At 38.1% G+C, this 13,811-nt stretch overlaps 1 protein-coding gene across 1 annotated transcript in view; it reads left to right on the forward strand.

The window, feature by feature from the left end:
• Window positions 1-13,811, forward strand: part of CNTNAP5 (contactin associated protein family member 5) — a 959,167-nt gene that overhangs the window by 777,339 nt on the left and 168,017 nt on the right. Inside the window, exons 15-16 of the mRNA XM_036022576.1 lie at window positions 8,228-8,355; window positions 8,532-8,702. Of these exons, the coding sequence (XP_035878469.1) occupies window positions 8,228-8,355; window positions 8,532-8,702 (299 nt within the window). The remainder of the gene's footprint in view (window positions 1-8,227; window positions 8,356-8,531; window positions 8,703-13,811) is intronic.

A 13,811-nucleotide genomic window follows, 5' to 3' on the forward strand; every position in this document is an offset into this window, starting at 1 on the left:
AATGTGGACTAAATGTGGGAAATAACAGCTTTCATTCAAATTCATGGGATAGTCACTATCTGTGAGAGTGAGACTAGGCCTAGAGAACAGGTTACCATGGTGGGTTTAGCAAAGGCTTTGCTATTCAAACTCTGGCCTCTCTACTTGCAAATGATGCACCCTGAGAAGTTTGGTCATCTCTTTGAACCATAGTTTTTTATCCTGTACAAGCCAGGTGATGATTATAACATCATCACAAGGTTGAGGATTAAATAAAATAATGTGTAAAACTCTACTTTGATGTTCACATGGCCAGGGAAGGGCAACAGGCAACTCTTATGCTCAGTTCCAGTCATGTGGGTGCTCAGTTCCAGTAGTGTGTGTTCTCAGTTGAATCCCAAAGCCCTCAGTATTCTAAAAGCAGTGCCTCCACCTTATGGATCATTTTTTTAGAAAGAAGTTTCCTCTGTGAAAGGCAATTGTGGTTTTAATAGTATTTCATTGTTCACTCTATTATGTTGAGTATTTTGGAATTCAGAATCTACCTGTAAGAAATAGAGACCTCTTCAAAGGTTTTAAGCTACCAAGAATGAATTCTGGTTTACATTTGTAAGTATGTTTCTGGGAGCAGTGTGGAGAAGAATGAAAGAAAGGAAGAAATTATACAGATTAAGAGCAGGGAGCCAGGTTAGGTAACCAGACCAAGGCCCAGGATGGGACTTCAAGGCCTCCAAATAACTGAGACCAAATAATTCAACAACTGAACACCAGAAAAACAATCTAATTTTAAAAATGGACAAAAACGTGAATAGATATTTCTCCAAAGACAATATATAAATGGCAAATAGCCATATGAAAAGATGTTCAATGTCACTAATCATCAGAAAAATGCAAAGTAAAACCACAATGAGGTATCACCTCCAACCTGTCATAATGGCTATCATCAATAAATCCACAAATGACAGGTGTTGGAGAGGATGTGAAGAAAAAGGGAACCTCATGCACTATTTATTGGTGGGAATGTAGATTGTTGCAACCACTGTGAAAACATTGTGGCATTTTATCCAAAAATTAAAAGTAAAACTACCTTATGAGCCAACAATTCCACTTCTGGAAATATATCTGAAGACATCTGAAACAGTGATTCATGGGACTATATATACCCCTATGTTCATTGTAGCTCTATTTACAATAGCCAAGATTTGGAAGCAGCCCAAGTGTGCATTAGTAGATGAGTGGGTGACATAATAAAATATAAGGAAATCTTACCTTTTGTGACATGGTAGATGGACCTAAAGGATAGTATGCTAAGTGAAATAAGCCAGTCAGAGAAAGACAAATACCATATGCTTTTACTTATATGTGGAATCTAATGAACAAAATAAACAAACAAAATAGAAACAGACTCATAAATACAAAGTACAGACTGACACCTGTCAGAGATGAGGGGGCTGAAGGCCTTGGTAAAATAGGCAAAGGGATTAGGAAAAAAAAACATAGATACAGACAATAGTATGGTGATTGGTAGAGGGAACAGGGGCATGAGAGAGGCTGATGAAGGTAAACAGGGGATAAATGCTGATTGTAGGAGACTTGACTTTGGATGGTGAACACACAATGTAGTGTATACATATTATATATATATAGGATTGTACACTTGAAATCTATATATAGAATTGGCCAAAAAGTTTGACTTTTATTTAAGATGGATCTAGTAGCTCTTAGTTGTCTTGCACTTCATTCAACACAATTTTGTTAGATTGTATTATGACAGCTGTCATATCACTGTGCATTTAAAAAACATAGATTGGTGAATTTTTGTCTAGTCATTTTATTATTGAACATGGAAGAAAATACACATTTTTGGCATATTATGCTTTATTATTTTGATAAAGGTAAAAAATGCACTGAAACACTAAAAAATACTTGTGCTGTGACTGATCAAATGTGTCAAAAGTGGTTTACAAAATTTTGTGCCAAAGATTTCTTGCTGGATGATGCTCTATCGTTGGGTAGAGCAGTTAAAGCTGATAGTGATCAAATCAAGACTTAAATGAGAACAATCAAATGTTTTACCATACCAGAGATAGCCAAATACTCAAAATATCCAAATCAATAACTGATGAAAATGAAAAATGCGTTTTTCATTTTACAGAAAAAAAAACCTAAATGGCCTTTTTGGCCAACCCAATAACTTTATTAAGCAATGTAACACCAATACATTAAAGTAAAAAAATAAAAACTGAGGCCAAGTGGATGAAGATAGGGCAGTTGAACTGAAAGACATAAAGAAGGTGAGGTAGTGGAAGCTGTTAATCAAGAATAACCAAGGATGTGAGGAAAGTAGAAGAGATAAAGACCTGCATGGGTATGGACTGAGCAACTGGAATCATGAGCACAGGTCATTCACAGAATTGAGTAACACAGACAAGTAGGAAAGCCAGTCCCTGGAAAACATAGCAAGTGGAGGAGGTTTGGGCATATAAGTTAGAGATGAGTACTTTTGACATCTAAAGGAGAGACTTAATAGGCAGTTGAATGATACATATTCATAGGGGGAAAAGTGTGTGTAACAACAAAAAAAAGGCAACATTCAGAAATGTTGTGGCAAAGTTAGAGGTTGCCATATTGCAGTGGAAATTGGTAATTCAGTGAGAAATTTCCATGGGGCAAAGGGAGAAAAGGCTGATTGTGGTACTTTGAAGAGGAAGGGGAATGGAGTTGATAAAATAGGAGAAAAAATGCCATCGATTTCCTGAGGAACTTTCAAGGCACTACTGAACACTGCCTTCTTCCCTATTAAGAACAGGTTAATCAAATTTTGCCCCCCAAATCTTCATTTGTGGTAGTATTTTTTAAATCAAGTGTGTATTCATAAAATCTTAAGAACCATTTTAAATTCTTAGTAAAAAGTAACATTGAATAAAGTTTGGTTGTATTTATGTGACTTAATTTTGTATTCTCCCATCTACTTGAATTGAGCCCTACAGTTTCAAGTTTCTAGAATATTTATAAAAGAAAGATAGTTTCTGACAATTTTAAATAATTGCCAGAATTGCTTTGTTTTGTTAGGACCTGAAAATAAGACTCCAGTTATGATCTTGCCAGGGTGGGGCACAGCTGAATAGATATCTCCAGGTATGGACTTATACAATATATGTGACCAGAGTATATGCTTGCATTTGAATTTTTGGACAACCAAGTGACTCTAGCTTATTTTGAGCTTCTTGTCATTTAATCCCCTAGGTCACTTTTCTCTGGAAATGCTCAGAAGGAAGAGAAAAGGGAAATAATTGCATATACCAGAGTTAGGATAGAATTATTGGCAAGCATCAACATGGTGCTTTAGACTTGCAGAGTTGCCTTTGGGCATCTTACCAGCCATTCCTTGAAGCCACAGGCCATAGAGTGCATTGTTTCACGTGCTCAAGGGAAGGGTGTGCAGAGTGTCTTAAAACTAATCTCAGATTCACCGAAGGACTTCAAAGGAAGCTGAAGTCTGGAGCTCATTGCATAATGTTCTATGTTTTTCTACCTTACTTAAAGGTTTTATTTTTTAATTTGGGTGAAAGAAAGAGGATGTAAAAAAGAAAGAAAAAAACTCTTTGTTAGACTCAGTCACCAAGTGACTCCATTAAAAACAAAACTTACAAAGCAGTAGTTAACTAAAATTGGTTGGTGAAAGCAAATGGGAGTGTGTCACTTATCGCCAGGCTTTTCTGATACACTAGCAGGGGTGTCCAACCTTTTGGCATCTCTGGGCCACACTGGAAGAACAGTTGTTTTGGGACACATATGAAATACATTGTCTCATGTAATCACAAAAAAATCTCATAATGTTTTAAGTAAATTTATGATTTTGCGTTGGGCCGCATTCAAAGCCATCCTGTTCCGCATGCAGCCTGTGGGCTGGGGGTTGGACACCTCTGCTAGAAATCAGAGGTTTCTGCTGTACTCTGCAATTCTGAGTTTGATAAAATCTCAAGATTCAAATACTAAACTGAGAAGAGACCACATTGACAATTCTGAGTCATGCCTTTTCTCCTGAAAATATTTTTCTCAATTATTTTCCTTAATTCACATTTTTATTAAATCATGTGTGTTTCTTGATACCCAAATTTTTGTGCCTCAAGAGTTTCCGTAAGCTGGAGTCTGTGGCTGGCCTCCCCATTTCTTGTTCATCAACTGGGGGACTCCCTGTCTTATTTTCCTTTTAAAAATTCTTTGCATTCCATATTTTAATTTCAAACTTTAGTGGGAATTTCAATAGCTATTTGAGTCCCTACTATGTAATAGTCAGTGTGTGAACTGTTTTATATACATTTGATTCACACAATATCAAATTAGTATTATTACCACCATTTAAGAGATACAAAAACCAAGGCCCGGAATGACCTCCCTGTGATCACACGAGTGTATTGAGGTAGATGAATTCAGCCCATGCTCTTATTCAAATGGCAATGCTTTCCCACTGTAGCACAATCATTTCTGTACTTATCAAGTATGTCAGTACCCTTTACCCTGAGGTAGAGTCCCGTACATTCTAAAGGAAGACCAAGTCTGTAAAGTGTTGGCTCTTGAGAAAGTAAGTTCAAACAAAGGAGAAAGAAAAGCAAGATAAAGTGTAGAAAGTCATATGTGGAGCTGTGGACTCTGCTATCAATAGGTACCAAATTACACCAAATGATATAATTTGTATCGTTTTCTTAAGGTTAAAATCCACTACTACCACCCACCCTCCAGATATTCTAACCATGAATGCTTTGAAAGGTTTGAATCATACCTGTCATTCACAAACTTAATTCAGTCTAACTCTCAATGTGACCCTAAAAGTATGAATAAATATTCAAAGTTTCCTTGATGCCTAGGTTGCCTGTCAACTGAACGTATTTCTCAGCTGCATTTCATTGACCAGTGCAGTGCTGGATCTCACCACTGTTTTGTGTTTGTTGTTTTTTTTTCTTTTTTTTAAAGAATTTAAATTCATTGCCAAGATTTAAAAATTGAGAATTTTTACATTAATATTCTAAGTGAGCCCATTGGCCTTATTGCATATGAATAACATAATTACCACTTTACTAATGGGTATCACTGCCTTCTTCAGATGGACAGCCCAGTTTCTGTCTTGCAGTCTTCCTATCTTCTTTCTTTCTCTTTGTTTTTACCCCTGACAGTGAACCCGGGTGTCAGGTTCCATTTATCATCTAACATAAAGCCAGCCTCACTCATTTTTACTCCTTTCCTGGTCTCTGTTGTCATTTGACTTTGTCATTTGACTCTGTTTACTCCTTTCCTGGTCTCCGTTGTCATTTGACTCTGTTTCTATTCCATTAAATAATTTGGAGAGAAGTTATTTATTATTTATTTATTTAAGTTTTCAGATGAAAAATAATTTTGTAATATGTATTGCATCATCAAATTTAATATGAATCCTTTTTCTCTTTTATTTGGAAAATATTTTTATCCTTAGAGTGCTATTTGGATATCCTAATACTTTGACACAAGGACATCAAATTGATGTTGACAAGATGACAGTGTGTAAGGGAAGCAATATACCATTTCACCTTGAAAATAAAAATGGAGAGAAAAGAATCCTATGGAGATACAGAGCTACATTGATAGAGGATGTGGTTTTGGTTTACACCACTTTGATTACTTGGAATTTGCTTTGTAATCTCTTCTTGAAAAGATATTGGAATGTGAAGACTCATAATTTATTCTAAGTAACATTTAGATCTGTACTTTCAAATACAAACAGAAGTCTTAGGTCAGATAAGATTTAAAGTTGATTGTTACTACTCCATTTTTCAGCATTTCCCATATATCCGACACTATGCTAAGTGACTATACAATCTCATTTAATCCTCTCTATAACACTATGATATAAAATTTATCTCCATTTAAAAAATGAGGATACTGGGGAGTCTCAGAAATAAAGTGGTTTGCCCAAGCTAACACAGATAGAAACTGGGGACCTGATTTTCTTGAACAAATCTGTCTGTTTCCAAAGCTATACCCTTAAAACATTTTATTGCACTATTTGGTCCTTGCTGTGTTTCCCCAATTGATAATCTGGATATTATCTTTTGTTGTCTCTAAACTCAGAGGGTTAATGATAATGAAATTTAATGTTGATTGTGTTTTGTTAACTTCTTTATGAATACAGCAAGATCACTAATATGAATCTTCTTCTTTATGTTCTTGTCATCAACTTGCTGCATCATATACTTTGCCCTGAGTATTTGATAATGTTGCTCTGTCTTTCAATTCCCATGTACCAGCAAGATGATCCATCTTTCATTTAACTGAGGCTGTGTTAGTGGGAAGCCCAGCCCACTTGTGAGTTCTCAGACCAACTCATCAACTCATATGATTCAGTTCCACTCAGATTAACATATATGTATGACATACTTGTCAAACTTAGATATGGGATAGATGCCAAGTATGTGACCACACTCCTGCCCCTCTGTCATGTCACCTTAGGCAAGTTTCCTAATATCTCTGAGGCATAGTTTCTAATTGTTAAATGGGAATAATGGCACCCACTGTATACAGGTGTTACATAGGAAAAATAAACATACTTCTTAGTAAATTTCTGGTTTAAAATATTTATTAATTCAATACCTACATTTATTTTATACTCTCAGTTAAATAGTATGTTCTCATCAGTACTCCAAAAACACAATGTACAAAGAGAAAAAAAATCAATAGCTTAAACCTATTATTAAAAAATAATTATCAACTAGTCAGTTGACTAGTTGTTTCCTGCTTGCATAATCAACAAAGGCAAGGCCAAAGTCCTTGACTACCAAGATCTTTAAAACACAGAACAAAATGAGGAGCAAAAGAGCAGTAACTGCAAAGACTTTTTTTTAACCTAGAGATAAAATGTGATAAGAAGCATCCTACATGTGGAGGATACCAGGCCAGCAGTATCCATCAAGGCTGCAGATGCTCACCGAAACACAAGAAAAACATACACAGGGACAACTGAGTCCTGTGGGGAAGTAGGGACAAAACGGCCACCTCCCTAGGGGAGAGTGCCTTGGCCACCCTTCCTAAGGGAAAGCGCCTCGTTCTCTCCCTGAGCAGGCTTTTATTGGGTTCGTTTACACAGGAATTCAGGTAAAGCTCATTAATCATTGCCAGGAAGTAAGGATCAAATAATAGATAACAAAGAACTCTGAGGGCCTATTTTGAGTCAGGGTCAGATAGCTAAGGAGCTGTAAAACTTTGAGGAACAAACTTACTTCTTGCTTGGACCCTTATCATTTAATTGAGAGCATTCTAAACAAAGTGGATTTCACAGGATTTTACATATTCTTTCTTAGGCCTGATTGCCCGAGGAACCCGCCCTTTGCAGCACAGGGCTGTACCACCCTCTGTCATTGTTTCAGGCTTAGGTGGAGCAAGGGAAGTAAGGCAGCCAAGAGATTAGGAGATTTTCTCGCAGACAATGAGGACTCAGGTTTGTCAAAGCCAAGGGGCGGGGGTCCATCACCCCCTTTTGCTGTAGCCCCCAAAGTCCTTCCTTGAGGGCCCCCCATGTGATAGTGCCTGTCTTAGGTTGTTCCCCCCTTGGGGAATCTTACCTGTCATTGGCTAACTGACCAAGCACTGGGGGCCAGGCAGGGTGAAGTAAAAGGAGCAGAAGTAGTGCTCCTGCCAGGGAGATAAGCTTTTGTCTCCTTGGTGGCTTACGGTCCAAGGTTGTTACCTCAGCCTTAGCCTTGGTGGGGGTTACAGCTTCTGATACCAGGCAGGATGGTTCCCAACACCTATGCTCATTAAGATGGCTGGCAGGTGGCTAAAACAAGTGCTTGGAGTGATTTCACAAATAAGCTGTAATAGGGTTTTGTGATGCCTATTTCAAACAAGTTCCTGAGATAGCCTATCTCTGTAGGAAGAGCTATGAAGAGAGAGGCAATATTTCTTTTATGTTAGCACTGCATGGGGCTAGTGGGTGGTCTTAGCTACAACAAGCAAAAGGAAGATATGAAAACTACCTGTGTTTCTTGAAAGACTTAGGAAAAATGCAAAGTCAGCTTGTTTTTGGAAGCTAGCCATGGGTTTTGTAATTGGCATTGCAGCTTTTCACACACTTTTAGGAGATGAAAGGCTCACTGTTACCCTCCATCCTGCTCCACCCTGTGGCAACTACCAAAATTATTCTCTAAAGAGGAGTCTTGGTAAAGAGTCCCTGTGTTATCCACCTTTTCTCCTTTTGTCTTAACTTGATGTTTTTCAGGACAAATGATACTGGTTTTCTTTCCTTCAAAGACCACTTGCCTGTAACTCAGATAGTTATCACTGACACCAACAGATCAAACTCAGAAGCTGCTTGGAAAATTGGTCCTCTGCGTTGCTATGGTGACCGTGAGTACTAATGGAAAGCACTTTTCTTTCTGCATTACATAAGCACAGTATGTTTTTATTCCCTTACCCCTTTCCATCCAGTTTCCCCCAAGCTTTAGAATTATCACCTACATTTACAGCTTTCTATACCCCATTGGCAAACAGTAAGCCATGCTTAAGGGTTTTCTTATTTGCAGGGCACTTCTGGAATGCAGTCTCATTTTATACAGAAGCCTCCTACCTACACTTTCCTACCTTCCATGCGGAATTCAGTGCTGATATTTCCTTCTTTTTTAAAACCACGGCTTTATCTGGAGTTTTTCTAGAAAACCTTGGCATTACAGACTTCATCCGACTTGAAATAAGCTGTAAGTTCCCTCGTTTATGAATTAATATAATTGCTCAACAGAAGAAACTCCAGTCTTAACTTTGTCACTGAGTGCCAATTTATACTGAAAAATTAATGTCACTGGACATCTGTAAAATTAACAATGACAATTTCTAGTTCCTTCCAATGTTTTTGTATTATCATCACCTATTAGTATTTAGTCGTTGTCTCATCAAAATAGTGTATTCCCTAAATTTCCATGGATAACTATGGCAGTGACCTTTATGAGATGATCTGTGGGTGTTTCTCACCTATGACTTCAAGTTTCCACACGACAGAATATGTTCATGACAATTTCTGTGGAAAGCTGAAGGTCTATTATTATGCTTTCTATCCATATTTGTCATCTACTTTTTTGTTGTATTTTTGCTCTAAAAGTAATATCCTCACTTATTTCTTACCTTTAGAAATGAGTCTCTACCTAATGAGAATTCCCAGTGTTTCTCTCCCACTTCACCATGAACTTTGGTGTATTTAGTGCATTTGATGCCACAATGGATCACCTTTTAACATTCTATATTCGATATATAAGTTAAATTAAAAATAAAAAAATGCAGATCGCAAGATGCCCTATCATTAAACTTTAATACATAATCTGTTAATAAAAATATTCCAATACAAGAAGAAGACAATATAATAGTTGGATATTTTTCAATTGCATTAATTACTTTTTATAAAAAGGGAAAATCGTACCTGCATACTGTTTTGTTCAGTAACAATAAGAACAATAACATTTCTACTTCTTAGGCTTTACTTCTACAAATCTGTGAATGACTTCATCAAAATTGATCTTTGCATGCTCCTGTTTAATATACTATAATCAGATTTATCCCCTATTTTCTCTCATATTTATCAACAGATATTTTTTATAAATTTAAAATTAATTTTTATATTGAAAAATAGATGTATAAATTGCAGGAAATGTTTTCACCATAAGAATACATTTGGTACAGATTTATACAAATCCAATTTTACAATAAATTAAAAATATTTCAATTCTTTCTATGTATATTTTTCAGAATCACATCTAATAACTTTCAGATATCTCTGTAATAAAAAATCATACTAAAATATTTTCCCCAGAAAATTCATCATAGATTGCTATTCTATTTGGTAAAACTTAAAGGATTTCTGAGTATTTCAGTTTGCTTGAGCTCTCTTTGCAAGCAATTTTGTCCACAACCCCTGTGGTACTATATATTCATGTGTTTCAACAGATTTTAGTTAAATAATGACAGGTCAGTAATTATAAAGTTGAAAAATCAGAACTTCAGTTCTTGTTCTTAAAAATAAATGAATACAGGATGGGGCAAAAGTAGGTTTACAGTTGTGAGTAGGTGAAATGCAGAATTTATTCTTTTATAATAATTTATTAATTATTATATTATTTTCCACATGAACAACTGTAAACTTACTTTTGTCCTACCCTGTATGTCTGAGTTTGCATGTTCAGAACCCAGCAGCATATGTGAAGTTCTTTCTATTAATTTCCCTCTAGAGTAGAATACATTCTAAATGAGGAGTAATAGAAAGTACTATTTGAGACTTACATATGTATATTATTAAAATTACACTAACATCAGCATTTGTTATACTTAGACTAAAAAAAATCGATAGAGGACTGTTATGACTTATATGTAGATATAGTGGTACAAAGTAGATCAGTAGAAACAGATCTACTTTCAGGTGCTTATGCTAGTGTTTCTGCTTGCCACACTGGGGGTACCTTCTTATTTCTTATACACAAGGGTAGATTGCTCCCATCATCTTGCCCTTGTTATACCCATAACCATGAAGACTCATGCTTGTCATTAAGAGTCTCATTCATCTGTGTAAAAATTGATGTTTTCTATAGTTTGCTTGAGGCAGTTGACCATATTACAATAATGTGACCTCATCCTATACTCTTGAAAGCATAACTCATGTCTCCCCAGCAGAAAATCAGATATTTAAGAGCTCCAGAAAAATAGCAAAAAGCTTTAACCAGAGGAGATAGCTGGAGTGTATATACACTTCTCCCGCAAATTATCATTCACTATGTGTTCCTTTTGCAATTACACACAATTCATAAAGCAAAGAAATATTGTTAATTGGTGATTTTGATCTCCTTTTACTCCAGCAATCAAGACTATTAAGAGAGGAGACTGGTGGCTTTAGTGTGAAATAAGATCCCTTGTACCTAAATTGGCCTGGAAAAGATGTGGAGTTGAGTGCCAACTATTTCATAATATAACTATAATAACCCCAATGTAAATTTAATAAAAATTAGGCTTCAAGGCCATTTGATTCATCCAAGCAGCAGCTAATGTTGTGGCTTATTATCACATGGTAATAAGCAATGATTTATTGTTTATTACATTTCAATGTCCAATTTGTACTTTTTGGTACTATATTTTGGATTGTACAAAAATTTCTTAAATGCAAGTGATATTACATTTAATAAAAATTTAAAATCTATCAGGATTAATTTATAAACAACCTGACAATTAGGTACAGTTTTTTATTTCTCATTTTACAAATAAGAAAACTGAGACGGAACAAGGTGCAACACCTACCTGAGGTTATGAAGACTCCAGAGTCCACACTTTCAAATTCCATTTTAAAGTGATGCAGGCACTGGCCCGCAGTGTCTACATCATTGTGGATGAAATGAGACCTTCACATGGACTACTGAATCCGGTGGAGGAAAAGGGACAACGTAGCTTTTCTCTGAAGGGGAGCAAAAGCCCTGGCCTTCGCCATGATAGGCCTTTATTTCCATCTCTGGGCACATTACATACATGATGGTCCTCATTCACTATGCCCAGGTTCACTTTAGGTGGTTACCTTTTACAGAAAACAAAGGAGCCAACGCTGCTAATCACATCACAGAAGAGGGATATTTGCAAACGAAAAGGCAAAAGTGGTTGAACTAGTTACACTCATCTTTGGAAGGTTTCACATGGATTTTAGGAAGTTACTTTGCAGTAAAAGTCCTCAATTCAGGATGAGGGAGCTTTTTAGCAAGAGCAAGACTCAAAGTGGCCTAGGCACATTGCAGGCCTGATTCCCCACAGGAGAATCTATCCCTGGGCGTGGGTCCTGTGCATCTTCGAAAGAGAGCTGGGTCCATGCCACACAGAATGGTCTCCTACATTAAAGGCCTCTATGTCATTGTTTTTCCTCTAAGCGAGGACTCACATTTGCCAGAATGCAAAATAATTCAAGTTCTCAATTACTTAAAATTCTGCAGATTGAGGTTTTTTATACCAAGACTTGCTTTCAGTTAGGGTTTAAAGCTAAAGAGGGAGTGGTCCAGGGTGGTGTCTGACCTGATAATTCAGATCTTGCAGCTGATGACTTTATCAGATCTTGCAGCTGCAATAAATACCCGTGTTCTGTTTTAGGGGTAAAGGAAAGGGGACAACTTCAAGGTGCTAGAAAAAAAGGGAAGGTCTGATGTATGAAGGTTCTATTTATTGAATTGGACTGTCTACTCCTTAACTGCAATTTATAATTTAACCTCCATTTCTTTTAGATTTAGAAAAAAATTGTGTAATACTAGCATATATAAGAGGATATACTCAATTGAGAAAAGATAATTCTAAGTTTGAAGTAAGATTAAGCTTAGTATCTGAGAAAGAGAAAATTACTCACAATTCTAAGAGTTTTTTTACCTATAAAATGGAGATATAAATAAAGCCTTTCTAATAGGGTTGTTTTGAGGATGAAAATGATAGAATCTATGGTCAGTGCTTAGTACAGTTCCTGACAGAGTTCACTGTACCTACTGTGCTGTGCCTACTTCTCTCTCTTTTTCCATCTCTCTATGGCTCTATGACTTCTGCTGCCACAACTATCACCACCACTATTGTCACAGGTGGGCACAGGTAACCAGGTTCTTAGTGATCGGGACAAAGAATTGAACCGAACACCCAGAGTTCATAGAAGAGAACATGGGAGCAGGCCAACTCCAAGCAGAGATTGACCTCATGGGCTGGAGGGACTTTATGCTTATAGAGCGGATCCTTCCTGGCTAGTTGTGGTGGGCTTTTACTGAGTATATACAAGTAGTTGCATTAAAGCTACTGCGCATGTGGTTTCCCATGATCCTCCCCGACTGGCCACCAGGGAAGAGAGTCCCAAAATGCTAGGGAATTAATCCCCATTTCTCCTGGGGTCCCCCTGTACTAAGTTCACCTTTCTCTAAGCCAGAGAATTATAGCTCTCCATGCTAGAGATTGGTGAAAAAGAAAAGAGTTATTTATTCAAGTTATACAAACTAAAAGTAATGACTTAATGTCTTTGTTAAAATCCCAAAGTCCCTTGAAACACCCACAAACACACAGTCCTTCCTTCCCCCCTTTGCCCAGTCTGGGGTACCGTATCTCAGGAAAAGAAATAGAAGTCCGTGGCTTAGGCAGCTCCTGGTTTTTCCTAGTAATTTGTGCTCAGCTGGCAGTCCTTCCTTAGTTCCCAGTACCACTGGTTGTATTGCCAGGATCGCCAGCTAAAGCTGAGTGGTGATTCTTCCCATGGCTGCGGGGGGGGGGGGGGGGGGGGGGGGGGGGGGGGGCGGGAGGGGGTTGATCCCTCTTTCTGGGAGAGCGACAGCGGCAGCGGCGGCGGCGGCAGCAGCAGCAGCACCGAGAGGGCTAGTGGGGAGCTCACTGTGTCCTGGCCAGAGCAGGTGGCTGCAAGGTTAGCTGAGCCCGAGAGAGGTGAGAGCGCGGGCGCACCTTGTGGAGGCCTGGCGGTGGCTGTGGCAGCCGGGCAGTGACCCGGTGCTCCCGAGTCACTTACTGGTGGCCCCTTCTCTCGGCCTTGGCTGCAGAGCTGGCTGGGGCTCGGAGCCGGGTGGTAGAGGAGCTGCAGGCGGCTGCATCCCGGACGGTGTCTGCACGGCTGCGGGAGTCCCCACTCTGCTGAAGCTGCATGGTACTCTCTCCTCAGTGGCTGCTGTCCTCCCTGCACTGCCAGAGCTGCATGGTTCTCTCTTCAATGGCCGCCAAGTCTGGGTTTTTAAGTCCCGCGCCAATCTTCTTCTGCAGCCCCATTTCCGACTCCTCCCACACTCGGCCTCACATGCCAGAACTCTCAAAGCCTTCCA

The sequence above is a fragment of the Phyllostomus discolor genome, chromosome 4, assembly GCF_004126475.2.
Source record: "Phyllostomus discolor isolate MPI-MPIP mPhyDis1 chromosome 4, mPhyDis1.pri.v3, whole genome shotgun sequence".
NCBI lineage: Eukaryota > Metazoa > Chordata > Mammalia > Chiroptera > Phyllostomidae > Phyllostomus > Phyllostomus discolor.